The sequence below is a fragment of the Hyperoodon ampullatus genome (genome assembly GCF_949752795.1).
Source record: "Hyperoodon ampullatus genome assembly, chromosome: 11".
Lineage (NCBI taxonomy): Eukaryota > Metazoa > Chordata > Mammalia > Artiodactyla > Ziphiidae > Hyperoodon > Hyperoodon ampullatus.
In genome coordinates this window covers 37,881,642-37,906,939 of record NC_136924.1, presented here as the reverse complement: position 1 = coordinate 37,906,939, position 25,298 = coordinate 37,881,642, and the positions used below count along the sequence as shown (strand labels likewise).

At 55.9% G+C, this 25,298-nt stretch overlaps 2 protein-coding genes across 2 annotated transcripts in view; one reads left to right on the top strand and one right to left on the bottom strand.

The window, feature by feature from the left end:
* The first annotated feature begins 5,113 nt into the window (after positions 1 to 5,113).
* Positions 5,114 to 18,643, top strand: POLR3H (RNA polymerase III subunit H). The gene is made up of 7 exons (XM_079715896.1): positions 5,114 to 5,161; positions 5,265 to 5,544; positions 8,233 to 8,329; positions 14,878 to 14,964; positions 15,435 to 15,498; positions 16,917 to 17,118; positions 18,368 to 18,643. Exons 2-7 carry the CDS (start codon positions 5,434 to 5,436, stop codon positions 18,419 to 18,421), a joined length of 615 nt encoding a protein of 204 aa, XP_079572022.1. The 5' UTR covers positions 5,114 to 5,161; positions 5,265 to 5,433; the 3' UTR covers positions 18,422 to 18,643.
* ACO2 (aconitase 2) overlaps positions 18,604 to 25,298 on the bottom strand; it is a 52,586-nt gene continuing 45,891 nt past the window's right edge. Inside the window, exons 11-19 of the mRNA XM_079715895.1 lie at positions 25,208 to 25,281; positions 24,571 to 24,682; positions 23,552 to 23,674; positions 23,163 to 23,318; positions 22,042 to 22,233; positions 21,450 to 21,582; positions 20,827 to 20,948; positions 20,193 to 20,326; positions 18,604 to 18,877 (exon numbers count right to left, since the gene is read on the bottom strand). Of these exons, the coding sequence (XP_079572021.1) occupies positions 18,709 to 18,877; positions 20,193 to 20,326; positions 20,827 to 20,948; positions 21,450 to 21,582; positions 22,042 to 22,233; positions 23,163 to 23,318; positions 23,552 to 23,674; positions 24,571 to 24,682; positions 25,208 to 25,281 (1,215 nt within the window). The 3' untranslated portion in view covers positions 18,604 to 18,708. The remainder of the gene's footprint in view (positions 18,878 to 20,192; positions 20,327 to 20,826; positions 20,949 to 21,449; positions 21,583 to 22,041; positions 22,234 to 23,162; positions 23,319 to 23,551; positions 23,675 to 24,570; positions 24,683 to 25,207; positions 25,282 to 25,298) is intronic.

Here is a 25,298-nt window from a genome sequence, read left to right as displayed (position 1 = left end):
TATGCCTTGAGTTTACAAAGTTCCTGTTTCATCTAGGAAGAGACTTAACACAAAGTACACAAGCAAATAAATGTATAGTCACAAATTATGAAGACAACAAACAAGCAGGGTGAGACGAAGGAGACTAATAGGGCCAAGTCTACCTGCTGAGACAGAGGGCTGGGAAGGGGCCCCGTAAGCTGAGCCCAAGGCGTGAGAAGGAGCCAGCCTTGTCAAAAGCAGGGAAGAGTGTTTCCCAAAGAGGGAACAGCAAGGGAGAACTCCCAGAGGCAGGAAAGGACTCTGCATGTTCAAGGAGCTTAAGGTCAGCAATGTGGCTGGAGCAGAGGCCACATTGTGTGAGGTTTGGGGGACCTGGCAAGAGGCCCACTCCTCACTGAGATGAGACAGTGTCGCTGGCAGCCTCGCAGCCTTATCCAGGGTAATGGTCAGGGTAGGCAGGAGGATGGGGGTATGGGAGGCCCTCCTGGTCTTGCCCCTAACCTGGAGCCTACCCGTAGGTTGGTGGGTGAGGGTCTCCTTCTGCTGTAGCTGCTTGGATCCTCTCAAGTCACTAGGAGAAGCTCTCTGTGATGGGTTGAGGGGGTCCCTGGCCCACAGCCGGCCTCCCTTGCACCCTTCCCTGAGGACCTGGGGCTGGAGCAGCCAGGCTGACCCCCAGCTGACCTAGGTCTGGGATGGGCCGTGAGCCAGGCCTCTATCAGCCATCTGTCCACAGATGTGCGCTCCTGGACCTTGGGCCTCCAGCCTTCTCAACCCTTAGTGCTCACCTCCGCTCTTACCTTCTGAGCCAGGCTGTCTCTGACTGCCTTGGCCAGAGGAGCAGTTCTCACTCACTTGCTATCACATTATGCATGTGACCTTTCTCCACAGCAGTGCCTGAGGTGATCTGTATCTGTTTCCCCATTTCCTGTTGGTCCCCCTTGCTGCAGCACTAGCCCTTATGCACAGCAGCCCTAACAAGTATCTATTGACTTTCTATGCTTTGCTTTTGGCTCAAACCAGAACAGAGAGCAATGTCCTGGGATGCTTTGTTTAGGTCCCTTCTAGAATCACCGTTCCCGGTGGTCCTCAGCTATGCCTCTGCCTCCATGGAGGACGTTTCTTTTTTAACATATTTATTTATTTTTTTAAAAATAAATTTATTTATTTATGTATTTTGGCTGCGTTGGGTCTTTGTTGCTGCGTGCGGGCTTTCTCTAGTTGCGGCGACTGGGGGGGCTGCTCTTCGTTGCTGTGTGCAGGCTTCTCATTGCTGTGGCTTCTCTTGTTGCGGAGCACGGGCTCGGCACACGGGCTAGTTGCTCCGCGGAATGTGGGATCTTCCCTGAACAGGGCTGGAACCTGTGTCCCCTGCATTGGCAGGCGGATTCTTAACCACGGAGCCACCAGGGAAGCCCAAGGACAAAGTCCTTTTTTTTTTTTGCGGTACGCGGGCCTCTCACTGTTGTGGCCTCTCCCGCTGCGGGAGCACAGGTTCCGGACGCGCAGGCTCAGCGGCCATGGCTCACAGGCCCAGCCGCTCCGCGGCATGTGGGATCTTCCTGGATCGGGGCACGAACCCGCGTCCCCCGCATCGGCAGGCGGACTCCCAACCACTGCGCCACCAGGGAAGCCCACAAAGTCCTTTTTGAAGATGGGAAGTCGGATAGGAGCAGGTTTGCGGGGGAGAGACGACCAGGAGCGCCGTTTTGGCCCAGGTTAAGCTTGAGTTGTCAAATGGGCATGTGAGCAGGTAGGTTTGTAGATTGCGCAGGGGAGCCCGCCAGTTTAGAGGTGGGTAGAGGAACCTGGGAGGTGAGAAGAGGATCCGGGTGTGTGAAGGAGGAGGGAGTGGTCAGCTGGGGTAAACCCTGCCCTTGAGGACTGAGAATTACCACTTGTTTTGCCAAAGTAAGGCCATTGTTGACCTTGAAAAAGCAGCTTGGGTTGAGAGGTGGGGCCAAAAACCTGAGGGGAGCAGATTGAAGAGAGGACAAGAAGAGAGGATTTGGAAACAGCAAATGCAGATGACCCCTTCAAGGGGTTTTGCTGGTTAAAGGGAGCAGAAAATGGGGCAGTAGCTGGAGGGAAAGGGGCCCGAGAGGGTTTTTTTTTAAGAAGTGAAAAAAATCTTAATTGCTTTTTTAAATTTGAATTTTATTCGGTTTTGAATTTGAATAGGTAATATGTTCCTATGACCCCAAACATCAAAGATTCTGAAGGGCATTTGAAAAAAAAATTCTCCTTCCTACCCCTGTCACTCTCCCACACCCCTTAGGCATTCAGTTCCTTGCCCTGGAGACAGCCAGCATAATTATTCCTAGAGCACATACTCGTGCACGCGCGTGCGCGTGCACACACACACAGTATTGTTTTTCTCCTTTTTTATGAATAGTAACATCCCATATAGACCGCTCTGTGCCTTGCATTTTTTAACAATATATTCTGAATATCATTCTATCTCAAGACACAGAGAGCATTCACATCCGTTCTTATGGCTTTGCATTATTTCCCTCTATGATACACCGTGTATATTTTTTCATCCAGTCTTCCACCGATGGACAATCATTTGAGATGGGTTCTATCATTATCTCCATTTTACAGAGAGGCAAGGAGGCGCTGAGAGGTTCGCCAGCTCCACCACGGTTGCTGGCTAGTGTGCTGTGGCGTGGGAACGCCATGCCCTTAACCACCACTGCTTTCTCCTCATCCTCCTGGATTAGTTTCCAACCCTATTTCTCCTTCACTCCTACACTCTTAGCAATCATTTTGCTATCCTTTTGTTCATTCAAATAGCACATATTTACAAGCGCTGACCTTGTGCCAGGCACAGGGCTAGGCCCTGAGGATGCGGAGGGACAGGACAGAGAAGTCCTCTGCTGTCGAGGAGCTTGCAGACTGAGTCTTTGTGTGTTTTTGTAAGCTACCTCAAAGCTTCTGTGGAAGGATGCAGAGAATTAATAAGGAAGCCTGGTCCTTGTTTTAACTAATGAGGAAAGCAATCGTGCCAACAAATCACTGTTGCAATCCTATGAGCTGAATACCATTAAAAAAAGGCCTGGGAACTCTGCAATTCTGGCCTCATCCCCTGAGCCCGGCCCTCCTCCAGTTTCCCATCTCAATGAAAGGCCTTAGGCGTTGGCTCCTCCCACTTCCATCCACACGTTCTCCACCCTATCTCTGAGAGCACCCCCTGAAGACCTCTGGACTCGGCCCAACTTTGCTCTCCATGACTACCAGCTTGCTTGGGCCTTCTCTTTCAGGGGCCACCCAGTAATTTCCTCCCTGGTATTCTTGTCTCCACACCAGTCCCTTCCCATCCTCTGTCCCTCCAGCTGATGTGTCACTATGTCATTTCCTGGTTCTGACCTGGAAGGTGCTGCCCTTGGGCTAATGTGGTGGCGGCATAGCCCAGTGGTTAGGATGATCATGGGCTCTGGAGCCTGAATCCCAGCTCCGCCACTTATTAGCTGTGTGACCTAGAATGACCCACTTAACCCCTCTTTGCCTTAGGTGAAGCCAAATGAGATGAGATAAATGATAATGAGATAAATTAGATAACAGTGGTAATAGCTCCTACCTTATACAGCTGTCATGAGGATTAAAAGTTAATGGATAGTATAATAATAAGGCCCTTGTGATCTGGACCCTGACTAGGTCTCCAGTCTCACCAGTTTTCATCTCCCCTATAAACTTTTGGATCCCTGAGAGAGCATCAAATCCTCTGGCCCCACCCTCCCTCTCCTCCCTGCACCCCCTCTGAGCTGAAGCTGGGCCTGGGAACCAGTTCTTCTTCCCCACTTGATCTCTAACAGCTGTAACATAGTGTGTTGGATGAATGAATGAGAAAGGTATTGCATTTGGGTTCCAATGGATGAGTAGGAGTTTTTCAGGTAAAGTAGTGTTCAAGGTTGGGCTATATAAAAGGGCTTGCTCCATCCTTCGGGCTGGAAACTCCCAGTGCCAGGAGGACAGAAGGGAGGTGAGGCTGGAGAGGAAGGTGGGTTTAGTCCAGAATTTCTGCGTGGACAAAAGATATTCATGAAGGGAAGGCTTTTGTGACCGTGTGTGGGTCAGTTGCAGGAAGGACTTGAGGGCAGGAGCTGGGATGTGTGGTGGCTAAGCTCCAGGGCAGCAATGAAAAGGCCTTCAGGGCAGTAGCTGTGGGAATGGAAGGAAGAAGGAAAATTTGAGAGGTATTTGAGAGGAAGAAATAATGATCTGCTAAACACTTTTTAAATTTTTATTTATTTATTTATTTTTGGCTGCACTGGGTCTTCGTTGCCGCGTGTGGGCTTTCTCTAGTTGCGCAGAGCAGGGGCTACTCTCCCTTGCGGTGCGCGGGCTTCTCATTGCGGTGGCTTCTCCTGTTGCGGAACACGGGCTCTAGGCGCGCAGGCTTCAGTAGTTGTGACCCGCGGGCTCAGTAGTTGTGGCACGCGGGCTCCAGAGTGCAGGCTCAGTAGTTGTGGCACACGGGCTTAGTTGCTCCGCGGCATGTGGACCAGGGCTCGACCCGTGTGCCCTGCATTGGCAGGTGGATTCTTAACCACTGCGCCACCAAGGAAGTCCCGTCACCGAGGTTTTTGTTTTGTTTTGTTTGTCCCAATATATTATCACTTTTCAGTTGAGTTTTAATCTGCCTACAATTAAATGCAAAGATCTTAAGTGTTGAGCTGGATGGGTTTTGACAATTATATACAAATATATACAATTATATACATCTCTGTAACCAGCCGCTAAAAGAAGATACAGAACATTTCTATCATCCGAGAAAGGTCCCGCCAGTCAATTCTCTCCGTTTCCAGAGTACTGTAGGGTCTAAGCATACTGTGTTTGCGTTTTGAAAGGATCACTGGCTGCAGCGCAGAGGACGGCCCGAGGCCAGCAAGGAGAGTACTTACCGGCTGGGCGAGAGATGACTGGATTGCACCGAGGTCGCCTAGCAACCTGAGAGCGTTGTCGGAGGGTTGACAGCTGCGCCTGCGGCAGGGAAGGCCCCACCCAACCCCACCCCACCCAGGCCCCTCCCCCGCCCCGCCCCGCGCACGAGCCGGTAGGCAGCTCCGCCCCGCGTCGGGGGGCGGGCCGAGGATTCTTATTGGTCGGCCCTCCGGAAGCTACCGGATTCGGGATCTCGCGCAAAGTCTTGCCGCCGCCGGCTGCGTGTGGTTTCGCGGTGCGTGGTGGTGGCGCTTGGCGAGGGCTGTGTGTGGCTGGCCGCGCACCCTTCCCGCTCGACCCCGAGACCCTGCGGCTGAGCCTCATTTTCCTCTTTGTAGTAGCGGAGCACGCCCCGCACGGGGCACCCCTACGGTGCAGCCCCATTGCTGGCCGGGGGGCTGGTCGCAGCTATTGGGACGGGACGGAGCGAGCTCGAGGATTCCCACCGCCCCAGGCCCCGGTGCGTGACTGACCCACCCGTTCCCAGAGTCCCCCGCGCAGGCCGGGATGTTCGTCCTGGTGGAGATGGTAGACACCGTGCGGATCCCCCCGTGGCAGTTTGAGAGGAAGCTCAACGACTCCATTGCCGAGGAGTTGAACAAGAAGTTGGCCAACAAGGTACTGGGTCCACGGGGTCGCGGGCAGGCCTTGGCACGGGAGGGCCCAGCACTGCCTACACGCCCGCTGCCGGCCTGGCCATGCCAAGCCTTGGAGTTGGGCAAATAGCTTAACGTCTCAGAATTCGGTTTCTAAGCCTGTGCATGGGATGGGGGTAATCCTTAACCCACTAGAATGTTGGCAGGAATCAAAAGGAAAACTGGGTTTGCAAAAGGCCTTGTAACTGGGAATTGCTGGCGTCCCCACTTCCAAATTACTTTGCAATCTAGGGCGAGTCCTTTACCTCCTCTGGGCCTCAGTTTCCATTTGTAAAATGGAAATAATAATTGCTGTCCAACCATGCATTGTTTCTGTGAAGATGGATGGTAGTTTAGCTGTAAGGAGGTTTATCCATTCATTCCTGCAAAAAAATGTTTGTGCACCTTTTATGTGCCAGGCTAGCATGCCTTAGTGCTGGGTCCTCAGAGGCCTTCCCATGGCCTTTTCTGAAGCAGCCCTGCCTCCTCAGTTATTCTGTGCCATATCACTCTTTCCTTCTTAGCACTTACCACTCTTTTCTTATTTGTTTACTTGGTTACTGTTTTTCTGTTTCCGTCTCCATGAGGGCAAGTGACTGTTGTCTTCTTCCCCATGGTATCCCCCATATTTAGCCAGAGCCTGGCAAAGAGTAGGTGTTCCATAATTGTTTATTAAATGAATAAAACAGACAAGCTTCTACTCTGTAGTGTGTTGGGGAAAGCTGATATGGATGAGAGACTCCCACAGTTGAGGGTGTGATGAGAAGTTGAGGTAAATGTTATGAGAACAGGTGTTCACAAACCTGTGGAATGAAGGAACTTCACCTACAATGAGGGAGACGAGGGTTTGCTAGGGAGGTGGTGCTTGAGCTGAGATCTGGTGGTGAGGAAGAACTAACATAGGGGATTTGTTTTTTTTTGTGGGGGTAGGTTCTGGGCAGAGAGTAGAGCTGTGCAGGAAGCGGAAACAGCATGTGCAAAGGCCCTGTGGCAAGAGGGAATATTGCACCTATCATGGCATGGAGGGGCTGGTGTGGCCTGGACGGACGGAGAGAGGAGAGGTCAGGCTGGAAAGTGGTAGGAGCCAGGTCATACAGGGCCTGCAGGACTTCATCGAATAATGGTCTTCATCTGTAGAACAGCAGGAGGTGGTAGGCTGAGAAGGAGAGCGCCGGAGGAAGATTGGCTGGCTGTAGGCAGGAGGCAGGTCCCTTTCATAGAGCCTGAAATCACAGAAGGTGGAGTGTACAGACCTGGGGATTTGTTGTTGGTGGAGAGAACTCATGGAGTCCTTAGTGGATGGTGTCTGATTACTTTGTGAGGTAAAAGGAGAAGGGGCCTCTAAAGGACAAAGAGAAAAGGTGTGAAAATTACAAGAAGGGTATGTAGTCCTTCTGTGATGCAGGTCCTTCTCTGACCTGTTCAGACAAGTATTTCTTTTTTTTTTTGGCCACGCTGCGAGGGTTGCAGGATTTTAGTTCCCTGACCAGGGATCGAACCCGGGCCCTCAGCAGTGAAAGAGCTGGACTGCCAGGGAATTCCAGACAAGTATTTCTGTATTTGAATCATTGAGTCATTTGAGAGGAGGCCACACAGAAGAGGTCCAAGGTCCAGCCAAGGGCACACATCTCCTTGTGCTTCCAAAGCCAGCCGACTCTGCCTCATTGCCCTGAGGTCTGGCCAGGACTCTGAGTTCTCTGAGCTTCTTGCTAATCCTTGAACAGTCCTGCAAGGTCTCTAATTGGGAGGTGATGACGCTGGTGTCAGATAAACAGACACCAGGCGGCTTGTCCTTTGCAGCATCATGGAGTGGAGATGGGTCATGGGATGTCCTCTGCCTGTTCTCTGCCCAGTTTCAGGGCTTCCCATGTGTCACTCTGCCAGCCTCAGTCCCTGTGGCCCCGTCTGTGTGTCTGAGACTTTGTGAGCAGAACAGCGACTAGCTGTGGTCTGACACTTTAAACTGTGAGCTCTAGTATGGAGCTGGGGCCTTGGAAAGTGTGGGTTTAACCAGGGCTTCCCCATCACTGCTCCTTATTAGAGATGATAATGAGCCTTGATTGGTGATTGTTATTTCTAGCAGGTGTGAGCCCGCTGCTGAGCTAGGTGCTTCGCAGCTGTTCTCTTTTTTTTTTTTTTTTTTTGCTGTACGAGGGCCTCTCACTGTCATGGCCTCGCCCATTGCGGAGCACAGGCTCTGGACACGCAGGCTCAGCGGCCATGGCTCACGGGACCAGCCGCTCCGCGGCATGTGGGATCCTCCCGGACCGGGGCACGAACCCGTGTCCCCTGCATCGGCAGGCGGACTCTCAGCCACTGCGCCACCAGGGAAGCCCTGTTCTCTTGATTTAACAACCCCACAGCCTGGTATGTCCATTTTTGCAGATGGGGAAACTGAGGCTCAGAGAAGTGACCTTGGAGGTCACACAGGGAGTGGTGGAGCTGGCGTTGTAACCTGCATTTGTCATGTCACCAAAGACCTTGTTCTTTCCAGAGCTCAGCATCCTCCCCGAGTTCCTTACCTCAGGCAGTGCCCCAGTGCATTTCCAGCTGTAAAACAGGGATAATCAACCTGCCCGGCGGGGGGTGGGGGGTGGGGGGTGGATCTCGGGAGAGGCTCTGCGGGCAGCTGGGCCTCGAGGTCACGGGCTGTGTACACGGATGCCCACAGGTCGTGTACAACGTGGGGCTCTGCATCTGCCTGTTTGACATCACCAAGCTGGAGGACGCCTATGTGTTCCCGGGGGACGGTGCATCACACACCAAAGGTGGGTGCCCTCCTTCTGGGCGTTGGGTTTCTTGGGGCTCAGTTTTCTGTAGGGGGAGTCCTGGTCAGGGTGTTGGGAGACCTGGGACCTGGTCCTGACTATGCCAGGAATTTACTGGGTGATCAGAATCTTCCCCTTTCTGGGCCTCGGTTTCCTATCTATAAGAAGGGGAGGTAGACAAGGTGATTCTCAAGGCTTCTCCAGCTCTGAGATTGTGGCTCTGTGTCTGTGTCCCCTTTGGTCTCGTGTGTTATACGAGCCCTGCTCTGCCTGGCTCTCAGGCTGCTCAGGTGAGGGGGCGTGGACAGATAGTGGAAGACAATTGGAGTAGGCATTGCTGGCTTAAAAGTGGGGAGAGCGGAGGGGAGCACAGCTGCCCCTCTTGGGGAGGTGGCTGGTTGGGGGTGGGAGACTTTGAGGGACACCAAGACATAATGGTTAAAAGTGTGGCCTCTAGGTTTAAATCCCAACTCTGCTACTTATTTGCTGTGTGTCCTGAGCGGAACATGTAACTTCTCTGTGCCTCTGTTTCCTCTTCAGTAAAATGCAGTTAACAGACTTTATTTTTTTATTTTTTAACAGTAGACTTTATTGTTGTGAGAAGTACTAAGTTAATATGTGCAAAGCTCTCAGGACAGGACCTTGGCACAGAGCGAGTGCTTGACGGCTCATCGATTTGAATTGTTTCTCTGATTCTGTGGGTCAGTTCGGTGGTGGTCTTCTGAGCTGGCTTGGCCAGGGCTGGATGGTATAGGGTGGTCTCATGTGTCTGGTGGTTGGCAGACTGGTTGGATTGGGGGCTTCGGCTGGGTTTAATGTCTCTGCTCGGTGTGGTGTCCCCTTTCAGTAGGTAGACTGGGCACCAAAGCACAGATGCTTTTCAGGCCTCTGCTTATATCCCATTGGCCAGAGCAGGTCACGTGGCCAAGGCCAGAGTCAAGGGATGGAGAAGGGCTTCCTCTGGATGGGAGGGGCTGCAGTCACATTGGCAAGGGATGTGCACCCCGGATGGGAGGGAGGAGTAGAGGGCGGGTCACCTTGAGGAGGGGGCTCAGGGAGGAAGCGGGGTGTTCTTCTCTCCCCTGCCTGGACAAACCACATCAGAAGCAGAGGGCAAGGGCGCCATTGCGGTGGTCCGGGGCTAGTCGGGGTGCAGGCATGCCTCTTGCCGTCCGCTGGGCGCTCGCCCGCCTGCCCCAGACCCTCTGAGCCAGAATCTCTGGGGAGGGCCCTGCAGGTATTCTCACACGAGACCGCGTTTCAGGAGCCCTGCCCTGGCCCGTACTGGGGGGGTCAGCCTCAGCACAGAGATGTCCGAGCATTCCAGAATGTGCCGTGAGGCTGCCTGGTGTGTGTGTCCAGGAATCCAGAGACTTAATTAGATCTCACAGATGCCGTCGAACTCTGTGGAGAGCTGCGTGTGGGGACCAGGATGGTTTCGTTAGCAGAAAGACCAGTCGGTGATGTGGACACAAGGCCACGAGGGCTCTGAGCCCAGTCTCTTTCATGGGACAGGGGCCTTGCTGTCCAGGAGACAAGTGGTCAGGGGGCCAGAACTTCAAGAAAAACTCAGAGGGACTTCCCTGGTGGTGCACTGGTTAGGAATCCGCCTGCCAATGCGGGGGACACGGGTTCAATCCCTGGTCCGGGAGAATCCCACATGCCACAGAGCAACTTAGCCCGTGAGCCACAACTACTGAGCCTGCGCTCTAGAGCCTGTAACCCACAACTACTGAGCCCACGTGCCACAACTACTGAGGCCCGCACGCCTAGAGCCCGTGCTCCGCAACAAGAGGGCACTGTAATGAGAGACCCGCACGCCACAACGAAGAGTAGCCCCCGCTCACCACAACTAGAGAAAGCCCGCGTGCAGCAACAAAGACCCAACGCAGCCAAAAATAAATAAATAAATAAATTTTTTAAAAAAGAAAAACTCAGAGAAAAAAGTTAAATATGAGGAAATTCTGTCCATTCATTTGGTTGTGTCTGCTGCTTGGTGTAGGACTTCACTGCTGGTTTTCTTATCCACCCTGGGTCCCCTGCGTTCTTGGGAACAAGGTACAGGAGTAGAGCCCAGGGTTAGGCCTGTCACACAGACCCGGAGTTGAATTCTGGTTCTGGCCCCCTTTCGTGGGGACCTCAGACATGTGACTACCTTCCTCAGCCACACTTTCCTCATCTGTAAAATGGGGTTAACACTCGCGGCTACAAGGCTCCTCAGGGCCCGTCGAGCATCGCGCAGGGTGAGTCGTTGGTCTATGGTGGGGATCGGTGGCCAGGCCCCCCTCCCGCCACTGCCTCGCCAGGGCTGTGGCCAAGGGTGTGCTGAGCGGGGCTCCGCACCGGGCCTCTGCTTTCGCTTAGAGGATTATTCATTTGCCAGTTGCCTTCTACTTCTTTCTATTTCTCCTTCTACCCAGGCCAGATTACTCTACCTGTCTCTCTGAGACTCACTTCTGGAAAAACGGTGTAATGATAATGGTACCCGCCTCACACAGCCCTTGTGAGGAATAAACGAGAAAAACCACGGGAGGCCTTTGGTCTGGTGCCTGGCACATAGTAGGCGCTCACGACATGTTAGCCTTTGTGACTGGTGACACTGGCCCCGACTGGCCAGCCTTATCCCTTTGTCACTTAGGGTACCTTTCCTTGGCACCAGCCCTGTGTTCTCCATAGCCGCCAGGCCGGCTGGACCTGCCTCCTTCCCCGGCCTCTGGCTGAACTGGGGCCCCGCTCTGGGCTCTGGAGCAGCCCGTCTTTGTGCCCACCGTTTGCTTTGCTCTTTTCCCTTGTTTTTTAAGTTGTGATAAAACACATATAACATAAAATTTACCATTTTTAGTGTATAGTTCGGTGGCATTCAGTGCATTTACATTGTTGTGTGGCCATCACCACCATCCATCTCCAGAACTTTATTGTCTTCTTTTTTTTTTTTTTGCGGTGTGCGGGCCTCTCACTGTTGTGGCCTCTCCTGCCGCGGAGCACAGGCTCCGGACGCGCAGGCCCAGCGACCATGGCCCGCAGTCCAAGCCGCTCCGCGGCATGTGGGATCCTCCCAGACTGGGGCACGAACCCGCGTCCCCTGCATCGGCAGGCGGACTCCCAACCACTGCGCCACCAGGGAAGCCCCTCTTCTTTTTTTTTAAACTTCCTATTTTTTAAAATTTTATTTTATTTATTTATTTATTATTTATTTATTTTGGGCTGCGTTGGGTCTTTGTTGCTGTGTGCAGGCTTCCTCTCGTTGCGGTGAGCGGGGGCTGCTCTTCGTTGCGGTGTGCGGGCTTTTCATTGCAGTGGCTTCTCTTGTTCTGGATCATGGGCTCTAGGCATGTGGGCTTCAGTAGTAGTGGCACGTGGGCTCTAGAGCACAGGCTCAGTAGCTGCAGCACACAGGCTCAGTAGTTGTGGCTCGTGGGCTCTAGAGCGCAGGCTCAGCAGTTGTGGCTCACGGGCTTAGTTGCTCCGTGGCATGTGGGATCCTCCCGGACCAGGGATCGAACCCATGTCCCCCGCATTGGCAGGCGGATTCCTAACCAGTGCACCACCAGGGAAGTCCCTTTATTGTCTTCTGAAACTGAATCTCTGTCTCCACTAAACAATTCCCCATCCCCCGCCCCCCAGCCCCTGTCCACCACCATTCTACTTTCTGTCTCTCTGAATTTGACTACTCCAGGTACCTCATGTGAGTGGAATCACAGTATTTGTCCTTTGTTGAAACTCACCATATCCTGAGGCAGCCCTACTTATCCTGGGACAAAGTTTGCTCGAGTCTACAACTAAGAACGGGTCTTCCTCTTCTTACTGGTCCTTCAGACCCATCCTTTTTACTTTCCAGTCTTCCCACCTGCAGGCTAAACATCCCTAGAACTTCAGCTGGCCCTCCAGCTGGTCTGTGGCCTCCTATTTTATTTTATTTATTATTTTTTTGGGCCATGTGGCATGTGGGATCTTAGTTCCCCGGCCAGAGATCGAACGTGTGCTCCCTGCAGTGGAAGTGCGGAGTCTTAACCACTGGACTGCCAGGGAAGTTCCTTTCTTTTTGTTTTTTAATTGAGATATAATTCACATACCATGAAATTCACCCTTTTAAAGCATACAGTACAGTGGCTTTTAGTATATTCACCAGGCTGTGTGACTGTCACCACTGGCTAATTCCAGAACATTTTCATCACCCCCAGAAGAAACAGCATATACTCATTAGCAGTTACTCCCCGCTCTGCCAGCCCCTGACAACCATTAATCTGCTTTCTGTCTCTGGATTTGCCTATTCTGGACGTTTCACATGAATAGAATCATAAAATACGTGGCCTTTTGTGATTGGTTTATTTCATGTAGCATAATGTCCTCAGGGTTCTTCCATGTTGTTGCATGTGTCAGTACTTTATTCCTTTTTGAGGCTGAATAATCTTCCATTGTATGGATATATCACATTTTGTTTATACATTGATCTGTTGTCAGACACCTGGGTGGCTCACCATTTGCTTCTGGATGTAATTGTTCCAGCCTTGAGCTCCCTGGGCACAGGATCATGTGTCTCCTGCCCCTGCAAGCCCAGTGCCCAAATCGGGCCTAGCACAGACCTGGCGTAGGCTCCGTGGGGATTTATTAAAATGAACTGACGTTGGGTCATACAGGGGACAGGATTTTTCCATACTGTGCGTAAGTGACATCTGCCCTCATCTGCTCTCTCCGAGGTCAGCATGCGGCTCTCCCAACTTGAGAAGGCTCAGACTGCTTGTATTTGTCTCCTCCCAGGGAGGGAGGGGGCACCAGCTGCCTGCTCTCCTTTTCCCACGCTTTCTTTTTTTTTTTGTTTTGTTTGTTTTTTTTGGGGTTTTTTTTTTTTGCGGTATGTGGGCCTCTCACTGTTGTGGCCTCTCCCGTTGCGGAGCACAGGCTCCGGACGCACAGGCCCAGCGGCCATGGCTCACGGGCCCAGCCGCTCCGTGGCATGTGGGATCTTCCCAGACCGGGGCACGAACCCGTTTCCCCTGCATCGGCAGGCGGACTCTCAACCACTGCGCCACCAGGAAAGCCCCTCCCACGCTTTCTTGCCTGGTGGAGCCATGGGGAAGCAACCTGGTGGGGAGCTGGGGGCCGGGTGGACCCTGCTGTCCTTGGGGTGAGGCTGCCAGACCAGGCAGCTGAGGGCACTGGTAGCAGAAGCCTGTGTTTGGGGATTAAACCTTTCTGAGGAAGGCAGATTCAACCCAGTGGTCCTGTCTCATGGTTCAGAAAGACTTGGAGTTGCCCCTTGGCAGAACAGCTGTGTGACTGTGAGCGGGTAACTCAGCCTCTCTGAGCCACTTGCGCATGCTCACACGGGGGAAGCATGACATCTGACACAGGTGGATCGTGATGGGCACTGGGCGACTGCCAGGGGGCAGCCTTATGGTTATTTACTAGCCCTGGCGGAATTCAGGCCCTAGGTACCACCTTTGGGGCTCGGTGGACACCCCCTTTGGGGCGCTCAGCAAGGGGCAGCAGTGATGGAGTGACGGCTTCTGCCAGGCTGTGGAGTCAGAGTCTGTAATGTGGGCACAGACCTTACCTGATATTTTTCTTGGGGTCAAGTGAGTAGGGACCACGTAGGACAGGACCTGAGAACCCACAGAGGCATTTTTGCTGGTTTATTGGCTCTTCCCCCACCCCAAATTCCAGAGCATTTTTAGCATCCTGTTCCAGGTCAGAGCTATGCCTGGGGCAAACTTTGCCAATCAGCAGGAGATGGGGGAACTTGTTTCCAAACCTGGTTCTCTTTGCCAGTTGCTTCTGCCCTTGTTAGAATTTAAAGGAGAGAGCCTGGGCTTCCCTGGTGGCACAGTGGTTATGAATCCGCCTGCCAATGCAGGGGACACGGGTTCGAGCCCTGGTCCGGGAAGATCCCACATGCTGCGGAGCAACTAAGCCCATGTGCCACAACTACTGAGCCTGTTCTCTAGAGCCCGCGAGCCACAACTACTGAACCCACGAGCCACAACTACTGAAGCCCACACGCCTAGAGCCCGTGCTCCACAACAAGAGAAGCCACCACAATGAGAAGCCTGCGCACCGCAATGAAGAGTAGCCCCCGCTCACCGCAACTGGAGAAAGCCCGCGAGCAGCAACGAGAACCCAACACAGCCAAAAATAAAAATAAATAATTTTTTTTAAAAAAGAACAGCAGCCCGGTAATTTTTTAAATAAATAAATAAATAAATAAAGGAGAGCGCCTGGAGGAAGGCTGGAATTGACTTTGGAGTCATTGCTGGCCCAGAATCTGAGCTCCGGTGTGACCGATGGATTTGGGAACTGAGCCTCAGTTCCAGGGCCAGTGCTGCCGGCCTCTCACAACAGGGGCCCCGGCCTTGCCGGGGACGGGGCCGAGGGTCCCTCCGGCTTAGCTAACAGGTCTAGGCCCACAGGCGCCTGGCGTGGACTGCTGTGTGGCTTCTTGGTGCCGCCACGGGGTCAGCGTGCCGGTGAGTGAGAGTGGACACTGGAAAACACAGGCCACCCCAGCTGCTCATGGCCTGCTCATCACCGACATGCTTTCTTATTTCCAGTTCACTTTCGCTATGTGGTGTTCCATCCGTTCCTGGATGAGATTCTGATTGGAAACATCAAAGGCTGCAGCCCGGAGGGAGTGCACGGTAATGTTGGCCCTGAGTCCTCACATGAGACTGAGGAGCATGCCGGGGGCAGATGGTGGGGCTAGCCCGCCTCCCTTCAGCTTCTGTGCTGGGCCGCATGGTCAGGGGAGGGGTCAGATAGGGAAAGAGAACCTTCCCGAGCTGTCCGAGCAGCTTGTGTGCAAGGGGGATACTCAGCCCCCCATGCTGTAACTGTGAGGACCTAGGCCAGCTGGGGGCCTTCACTGCGAGCCCGTGAGTCAGGACCTCAGGGCAGGCACTGGAGCTTGTAGAGGTGACTCGGGGCCCTCGGCATCCGCTGGTCCCTGTTGTGCAGTATCCACCTCGGGTTTGGGTGGCTGCTCAGGCTGTGGCAGAGGTGTGGGGCTCTGGGGTGGGGACGGGGCCCAGGGTTCCATGGGCAGCACAGGGTAAGGGCTTGCTTGTCCATTCTGAACCCCGTCTCATGCTGTCACCTGCATGTCTTCCAGTGTCTCTAGGGTTCTTCGATGACATTCTCATTCCTCCAGAGTCGCTGCAGCAGCCGGCCAAGTTGTATCCTCCCAAGGTTAGAGTGGGTCATGGAGGAGCTCGGGCCTCTCCAAAGGAAGGTCCTCACGCTTCGAGGTGGCCTTGGGTCCTGTGACCTGATGCTGCTGGCCTCTGCCCACCCCTCCAGCTTGCATTTTGCTCTAGAAGCACTGACCTGCCTGTGCTTCTCACACTGACCGTGGCGTCTGCACACCTGCGCCTCCATCTGGACTGTCAGGCCTGGTTCCAGCTCACTTCGCTTAGGTTGTCCCTTCAGGAGTCACCTCAAAGGTCACCTCCCTCTAGAGGCCCGCCTGACTGGCCCACCATCCCCCCTCAGCTAACATTTGAGGGCTTGGCTCTGCGGGTCCTAGGCTGGTTGAAGATTCCTGTTGCTGGCTCTCCCATTGTCCCTGTCCCGGCCCTTGCCTGCTGCACTGGGGTTGCTGTTTCTGTGGGTGCTCACCGAGACCGCTCACCAGGAGGGACCCCATCTTGTCCCGACTGTACCCGCAGTGCCCAGCATGGGACCTGGCACAGAGGAGGGGCAGGACCCATCTGCGGGGCTGCCACTAGAGGGCAGCATGTCTCTTCGGTGTGGGCTCTGCTGATTGGAGGGGGCCATCCAGCAGAGCCGGCAGTAGGGAGCCGGGGTGCTTGTGTGTGCGTGTGCATGCGCGTGCATGGGCAGGGCGGGGGCAGGGTCTGTGTGTGGCTCTGGAACTTGTCAGAAAACCTGGCCCAGGCTGGCCTGTCCCTCAGCCTGGTGACCTCCCATCCTGTCGTGTCCTCTTGGAAGCTGGGCAAGTCCTTGGGCTGCCTGCTGTCAAGGGCGTCCTGAGTCACGGGGAGGAATGTGGAATTGCACTCTGCGGAGAACGCTGGCCGGCTTCAGTGAGCGCTCGGGCCGACCGAGGGTCCTGTGGAAAGCACTCTCCACATGTGCTGTTAAATTACCTCCCCACCGCAGCCCTGGAGGGCAGGCCTTTCTGTAATCTGTGCTTTACAGATGTGGACCCTGAGGCACTGGGAGCTTGGGCCTGGCCCCTGGCGGGTGGTGGAGCTGAGGTTTGAACTTGGCAATCGGCCTCTGAGAGGACACACGGGCAGAGTCAGACCCCAGGCACCGAGGGGCTGTGGTCATTCCATACTGAGGCGGAGCTCGCGCTGTGCTCTGGAGCTCCTTCCTGCTCTGATGTCCCGTGGTGCCTGCCCGGGGTCCGTGTTCCCAGCCTGGATCCTGGTGCCCAGGAGATCCAGCCACTCACTGGGCCCGGCCCGACCCTGCCTCTCGCACACGGCGCTGGGCCCGCTTTTCCTGTGACTTCCCAAAGCGTCTCAGCCTGGGATTGGATTTTCCTGGGGCGTGCCGTGGGAGGACTCCCCAGCGCTCCGGGCTCCCCCATGGCCTGGTTGTTGCCTTGACCCTGTGCCCCGCCCAGCGACGAGGCGGAGCAGGTGTGGGTGTGGGAGTACGAGACTGAGGAAGGAGCGCACGACCTGTACATGGACACCGGCGAGGAGATCCGCTTCCGGGTGGTGGACGAGAGCTTTGTGGACACGTCCCCCACTGGGCCCAGCTCGGCCGATGCCGCCTCTTCCAGCGAGGAGCTGCCAAAGAAGGAGGCTCCGTACACGCTTGTGGTGAGCTGCCCTGATAAGACTGTGGGGAACCGCGGGGCGGGAGGACCCAGCAGGTCAGGGTGCAGGTCCCTGTTGTGGGGTCTTGGGCGGTCCCTTCTCCCCGGGGAGCCCCATTTCTGCAGGCCAGGGCAGCAGTAATTCTTTTTTTTCCTTATAAATTTAGTTTTTGGCTGCGTCGAGTCTTTGTTGCTGTGCACGGGCTTTCTCTAGTTGCAGCAAGCGGGGGCTACTCTTGGTTGTGGTGCGGTGGCTTCTCCTGTTGCGGAGCACGGGCTCTAGGCACACGGGCTTCAGTAGTTGTGGCACGTGGGCTCTAGAGCACAAGCTCAGTAGTTGTGGCTCACAGGCTTAGTTGCTCTGCGGCATGTGGGATCTTCCCGGATCAGGGCTCGAACCCGTGTTCCCTGCATTGGCAGGCAGATTCTTAACCACTGCGCCTCCAGGGAAGCCCAGGGCAGCAGTAATTCTTGCAGCGAGGTCGTAAAGCTGCCATGGCTGTTGGGGAGGGCAGGGGAGTCAGACCCCTGCCCACAGAGGGATGACACCAGCTGGACAACAAGGCTGTGGGTCAAGGGGCTGAGAAAGGAAGAAACCAAGGGAGGGGTGGTGACTCCCAGGGCTGCTCCCACTACAAACCCACACGGCCTGAGGTGGCAGGGAAGCTGCAACCGGCCAGATCTGACTTGGGTCCCTTTTGTCTTTTACCCTCATGAAGCCAGGCAGTCAGCGACACATGACAAAAGTGGGATTTCAGGGGCCTGCTGGTAGGGTTTTCTGGTATAACGTGGGCCCCAGGTAGTTCACTTTTAGGGCAGCTGTGTCTTTGTCAGGATTGTGGGTGGCCCAAGGCTTCCCCTCTGCCTGTGTTTGGAGGCTGGGGCTCAAGGTTACTAGGCCTTTCTGGCAGAACTAGACCACGAGTGGCTCAGAAGCCAGGCCCAGGACTGGTCTGCTGCTGCCTGTGTGGGCCAGGCCTGGGGGCGAGGGGTGAGGGGCTGTACCCTTGGTAAACCAGCACTTTCCTTACACGCCTCAGGAGAGTTTGGAGCAGGAGAGGGGAGTGTGGGCCAGCGGGGAGTGCTGCTGCAGCTCCGGCATGTCCCCAGAGCCTCCTGGCTGGGGTGTGCCCCACCCTCCTTTTGGCCTGTGCTGGGCGCCTAAAAGGGCGGGCCCCCTTTGCCTCCTGTCCAGGTTGGCTCCAGCTCTAAAGGTAGATGAAACATGCCTGTTCTCTCTCTACCCCTGGCAGGGATCCATCAGTGAGCCGGGCCTGGGCCTTCTCTCCTGGTGGACTAGCAGCTAGCACTGGGGCTTGACGCTGGACCCTGCCCAGCCCTCGGGAAGGTGGTGCAGCGGGTCCTGAAGACAACAGTGGTTCTGCAGATGCCGAGGAGCAGCCTGTGCCCTGCCAGGCTGTCCCCTCCCCTCCTCCTCCCAGACCTACCCCGCTAAGTCCCACCGTCCACATGAACTTCTGCCTGTCAGTGACAACAACAAAGATATTTAATAAATGATGGCCGCATCAGTTGGGAGAGCCACCCTTGTCTCAGTGTTCTAAGGTTACCGAGTTGCCACAGCTGGGACAGTTCCTCACCCCGGATCACTTCTGGAGATGACTCCGTGGCAGGACTTGGGGTTTGAGAGATCCAGGCTCCTCGGGCTGTGCTCTGGGCCAGCTGAGCTTGGCGGGCTCCATAAAGAAACACAGAGAGCAGGAGGCTGGCCTGGGGCAGCTGCCAGTTGCTGATCAGAGTCTGACCTTTAAGGGAAAAAACATCTTCTTCCCACCAGCCTGTGGAAGGTGGGGCGGCCTGGACTCAGCTGACCAGCTCCATCAGGAAAGTGGATGTTGTGGATTTTGCTGGCCCAAGGGGGAGAGGGCTGGTGACCTGCTGTTGTTATTCCCCCACCAGCAGTACAGCAGGAAGCCTTGGGCCAGCTGTCACTTTCCGACCTTGGCCACGCTAGGAACAAACACCCTGTGGGTCTGTCTGCTTGTGATGCGAGGTCCTGGCACCAGGGCAAGCACCCCATCATCTACTCAACAGAATGGCTTTGCCAGAGTCCTCCTGTCCCTTCACTCATTTCTGCCAGGGATTTTTGCCGGGACCAGGACATCGTTTTGTAGCACCCACCCAACACCGTGTTTCTGTCAGGCAAGTCTTGTCCTGATGAAGGAATCTCCGTGGAGCCTGCCTCCTGCCCTGGCCTTTCTGCTCACGTGGACACAGGGCCGTGGAGGTATGGGTAGTGCCAGTGGATGGTGCTCCAGGGAGAGGACCAGTTGCAGAGCAGTGCCTGCGGCCACCCTGTACTAAAAACTAGGGAGCAGGACACACATGGACTAACTGTGACCTTGCACATGGTGGTCTGTCTGTAAAACACTCTCTGGGCGTTTGAAAGGCAACTCGATGTCCAGGGGAAGTGGGGGCTGCATCTTGGGCCAACCCCCACCCCGCGGCCCATCGCGGAAACTACTGGAATGTGTGGGCATGGGGAGGGGAGGCTGCAGGCAGAAGCAGGGCGGGAAGGAAAGTGGGAAGTCTGGTGACGGGTCCGGCTGTGGCATGGCTGTCGGCGTCCACTGACTCTGGCTGTGAAGGACCCCCTGCCCCACAGGCTGGAGTTGGTAACAGCACAGACACCACCACTCACAAAGGAACACTCACTGAATCTGGATTCTTATTTTCCTTAGAAGAGCAAAAGGATCTTTCAAACCCTTCAGCCACCAGTGAAATGATCATGCAGGAGAAAAACTTTAGATGGGAGTCTGTCATTAAAAATAAATACAGTTGCCCAAAGCTGCTCAAGATCTGAATCAAACTAAAAACAGGAAGGTGGGGGGTTGATACGTTATTTTAAGAACCTCCCCACCCCCACCTGTGGGTCATGGGTCACTCCATGGGCGGAGGGAAGAGAGAGCAGGAAGCCTGGCCACACCATCTCGGTGGTGAGCGAAGCCACGGCTGGATGGGATCAGATCCGGTTCTGGTGATGCAGAACTGCACTCGTGACACCGGAGCTGGGTCCGAGGAGCAGGGCGGGCGGGCGCTGGTGGCAGAGCAGGACCTTACTTCTGCTGCAGCTCCTTCATTCTGTTCAGAGCACTGCCAGCGCGGAACCACTCGATCTGGGTCTCGTTGAAGGTGTGGTTCAGGAGGATGGTCTCCTGGGTCCCGTTGGGGTGCTTGATGATGCATTTCAGGGGCTGGGAGGAGGAGGAGGGAGGCAGGTGTGGGTGGACTGGCTCTTGGGAACACGGCCCTCGGTTCTGGTAGAGGGTCAGGAGAGTGGGTCACTGCTCTGGGGCCTTGGGGCCAGCAAGGCGAACCAAATCCTAGGCCAGGTCTGGGCCTCAGTGGCCATGGTAAGACCTAGATGGCTTAACTCCTGGGGCCAAGAGGGTCCCGCCGGGCGTGGGCTGTTGGCCTCTGAGTGCCAAGCCTGGGCTACTGAGTGGACAGTAGGAGGGCTTGAGCTGGCTCTACCCTCATCTCTGGGAAGGCATTTCCTTCCCTTTCTAGGGGGGTTACCTGGAGAATGTAGGGGCCCTTCTAGCTGGAACAGAGGCTCATGGGAGGAGGTACAGGTGGGGCCAGGTGTAGAAGGAGGGGAACCAAGGTGGCTGCCCCCTCCATTCCCCTCCCCTCTTAGGAGGGCCTTGGGGGAAATGGGCTGGCTGGTCCACCTCCTTCCCTGGTCCCCTACCTTGCCAGGGGCAAAGTCCTTCAGGCCCTGGATGGTCAGCTTGTCCACAGGGTGAATCTTGTTGTAGTCGGCTGGGTCAGCGAAGGTGAGGGGCAGCAGACCCTGCTTCTTCAGGTTGGTTTCTAGAAGGCAGAGGGCACACTCAGTCCATACGCGGCAGGTTCCTTTTGTGAGGAACCTCCCCAACCAAGTCTAGTTAAGGCTCTGGGAGAGACACCCCTAGTCCTACCACATGGGGACAAACCTGGGGCATCGACTACGAGGACCAAGTTGGCGGCACTCCCAGTGACGTGGGGCCCTATGCAAGTGTGCTTTGGTGCCTGTGTTTCCTGAGGCCTCTGACAATCAGAGACAATCCTTTGACCACGTGCCCTGGATTTCAACTGCTACAAGTTTGGAAGCAAGACCAGTATATGCTGGAGATGGGAAGCTGTGGGTGTCAGAATCCACACAAATCTGAAGGGGCAGAGGCTGGAGGCTGGTGATGGTGGGAAAATGAGCTGCCGACACGCCCTAGGACCCAGGCACGTGGCTCCAGGCCCCACTGGGCCACTGGCAGGTTGGGTGACCTTGGGCTGCCAGCGAGGGGAGGTGGATGGGGCTGGGATGGGGCTTCAGCTCACCGTGGATCCTGGCGAAGCTCTTGGTGATGATGGCCCGGCCCCCGAGGTGGCGAGGCTCCAGTGCCGCGTGCTCCCGGCTCGAGCCCTCGCCGTAGTTCTCATCTCCGATCACCACCCACCGGATGCCATGTGCCTGTCAGGAAAGTAAGGAGCGCGTTTATGAGGGAGAGGAGGGCACTGGCCCCCCTCCTGCACAGTCCTCGGGCTTCCTAAGGCTCACAGGTCAAGGAGCTGGAGAGTCCCCTCCTCACCTGCTCCCCCAGGACAGGTGAAGTTAGAGGTGAATCCGGCCCAAACCAGGCCCTGGAAAGACATGTGATGAGACACGGGCCCTGGCTGTCCGCGGTGGGCCTGGGAAGGTGCGACCTCCCCATCAGTGCTCAGCCTGGAGGCAGATGTGAGTGGGGGGCACAGTGTCGGGGAAAGCCCAGGGCAGTGGGGGTGACAGACATGGGACTGCCTCTGTGGCACTGGGACACTATTCAACTGCAGAGTTGCTGGTGTGGACTCCCCCTGTCCCTGAACCACCCATCGCCCCACGCAGCCACCAGCAGGTGCCAGAGGACCCCCATCCCTACCCCCACCAACCCACCTTGTAGTAGCGGGCGGTGTCAGGGACGGGACCAAACTCCTGGGTGACGGCATTGCGCACGGAGTTGGCCTTGCCATTTTCGATGTTGACAGCACCGATGAGCAGATTATTGGAGATGTTGTCCAGGTGCCCACGGAACTTGAGCCAGGGGCCAGCAGCCGAGATGTGGTCAGTGGTACACTTCCCTTTGACCTGGGGTGGGTGAGCAGAGAGAACAGAGGTTGTGGCAGGGCCTCTGAGTGGCGGATGAAGGGAGAGGCCCTCTCGAGGCAGGCAGCGGGACCCGGGGATGGGGACACGAGAAGGATGTCGTGCTGTGACAGAGGGTCTACAGTTTTGGCGTCACCACTCTGGCCAAGAGGGCTTAGGCAAGGCTGTCACCGACCCCTCAGAGGGGGTAGAGGAGGCTGGACATGGAGGACACGTATGTCTGCTCACTCGCCCTTTAGACCTAGGCCCCCAGGTAGGAGATGCCCAGGCTGGAAGACCAGCTACAGATCTCATGCCAGACACACAGAGGAGCCCAGGGATGTGCCTGGGTTCTGGCTAGTGACTGATCAGTTTCATCTACCACGTGGGCCTAATATTGGCTGTGACACTGCCTAGAGACCCCACAGTTAACAGCAGAATGCACGTGTGACATGGGTCTGAGGCCTCTGGCTGTACCACAAGAGCTTGTCTGCTCAGCTCCCAAACACAGGCCATACCCCCGATGCTCAACTGTGGGAACAGAGGAAATGACGTCTTCCGGAGCTTGTCTGGTCAAGCCAGACGTGTGGAGGCCTGGCTGTGCAGGGTCACATGTGCCCATCTTGCCCTCCCTGTGCTGCATTCACTACCCACACCCACTGGAGGTGGCCCTCACCAGCTGGAGCAGGATTGCTGAGGGCCTCAGACAGCAGCTGGCCAGACTCAGTTCTGCCCGGCACGGGGCAGTGGAAGAGGGGACACAGATGCCCTCACTCCTCTGCAGCCAAACCTCCCTTCCTGCCCCCACCCTAACCTTGACTGTGTCCTCCACCAGGGTCCATGGGAGAATGCGTGGTTTCACGGCCCTTCCTACCAATCAAGGGAGGGTGCCCTGGCAGCAGGGCTGTCCTCCCTGTCCCCACGCCTCTGACCTTGATGAGGATTTGCAGGTCCTCCAGGTCTTTGCCGTCCCACTTGTCAAAAGGCTCCAGGAGCTGCAGACGCTGGCTGGTGGGACTCACATCCACCCGCTGCCCGCTGCTGTCCTTAGGGGGGTGCTGGTAGGTGTCCTGTCCAGGATCGAACTCCTGCAGCAGGGGACAGGGCACATTGGGTGCCAACCCCTCAGCCCCCCATTCGGAAAGGCTCTCATGGGAGGCAAGCTCCCCTGAGCACCAAGCCGCTCTCTCCCGGTGAACACGGCCGCTTCACAATCAGTGAGCGTCCCTCCTGGTCAGGAAGTGTCTCAGCCACACAGCGGCCCTGAGGCCCAGGCCTAGGCGGGCGTGCAGGACACGCGGCAGTGGTGGTGCCTGCTCACCGCTTGGGGAAGCTCATCTGCGTCTGGAGCCTCCAGCTTGAACTTCTTGCCATCCTTGCCCGTCAGGAAGTCAGTATCTGGGTTGAACTTGAGGGTGCCAGCAATGGCCAGGGCTGTGACAATCTGCAATGGAGGCGGCCAGTTTGTCAGTTAGCACCAAACTCCACTCCCGTTCCTCCACCTCAGCAGAGACCAAAACTGAGATGGAGCCCAGGAAATTTCCAGATTCTCCACAGACCACTCTTCCCCTCAGAGGCAGGAGCTGCAGGACTCTCCCTGGGACCAGGGCCACTGGGCCTGCAGGGGACTCATGAACCCAAGGGTAATCTGGCCTCTACCACCCCCACTGGGGCCTGACCTCAGAGCCCCCTCGAACAGGGTCAGCGCTGGACCCAGAGAGGCCGGAAATGCGGCTGCAATGAAAATGTTCCTTAATGGGCACTGAAAACGTGGAAAGGGCCATTTCTTCACAAAAGTATTTCTGGAACACTCATTTAAAAAACCAAGTTACAAAAGACTGGCCAGGTGCAGACAACCACTAAGTGCCCGGAGCACGCGGCTCAGTGGCTGTTCACCGTGACAGCGCGGCCTCCCTCCCGGCTCAGGGACAGTGCGAGCATCCCCTGCGCTGCTCCTGGGCTGCCGACAGGACCCTGGGGCACAGAGGAGGGGAGTGACAGGGCCAAGCCCATAGCGCTGGGTGGAGGTGGGCTGCCTTCTGTCCCCGGTGGTGATGCCAAAGCCCTGCTCACCGTCGCAACTGTGCTAAATGAGACCTCAGGCTCCTGGGACTGAGCGGAGCCAGGTGGGGGGCACCAAGGAAGCTTGATGCCTGGGGCTGGCAAGGTGTGTGGCTCTTGGTTTCTGCCCTGACAATCCCTTGCCCTGCGATGCCAAGCCTCCCTCAGCAGCCCTGCGGGGTCAGACAGCCTTCCCCAGTGCCCCTACTCCCCTGACCGGCCAGCAGCAGGGCCCCGAGAGGCCGTCCCAGGTTAGGGCCGGGCCTGGCAGAGTCTCACCTCAGGGGATGTGACGAAGGCATGGGTCTCGGGGTTCGCATCATTGCGGCCTGTGAAGTTCCTGTTGTAGGAGGTGACGATGGTGTTCTTCTCCCCCTTCTTGATGTCCTTTCTGCCAGGTCAGAGGGGACAGAGTTAGGGATGTCTGGCCTTGTCACCTGGCCCATCCTGCCTAGCTCATGGCAGAGGAGGGGGAACTGGAAAGACCCTGAAAGGGTCACCTCCTCCCAGAACTCACACACAGAGCAAGAGGGTACCTCGGGCATCACTGAGGTATGCTTGAGACCACACGTAAGACAGAGGCCAGACCAAGGCCAGAGTTTCCTGACCCGAGCACTGCTTCCTTCAAGAGGCTGCATCAGAGGTCACCACTGTGTGCATTACGATGAGGCCCCCCTGGCTTCTTCCTGCCACCCCAGGCTCTGCCCAGGTGGCCACTCAGTGCTGCTGGGGGCTCTTCCTCTTTACTTCCAGCCCAACCCTCCAGTCCTTCCTGGAAAAGTCTTCTAATGTGCAACAGCCCCAAAGCTAGAGGCCTTGGGCTGAGAGTTTTCACTTCAATAACATCTCCCCTCAACATCTGCGGCTCTGTATCCCAGGACATCAAGGGCCATTCTATCAAAATCGTGCTTCTCACCTGTCCCACTGGCCAATGCAGGGGCCACAGGCATTGGCCAGGACGATGCCACCCACGTCCCTCAGGATCTGTGCCTGCAGCAGGGACAGAG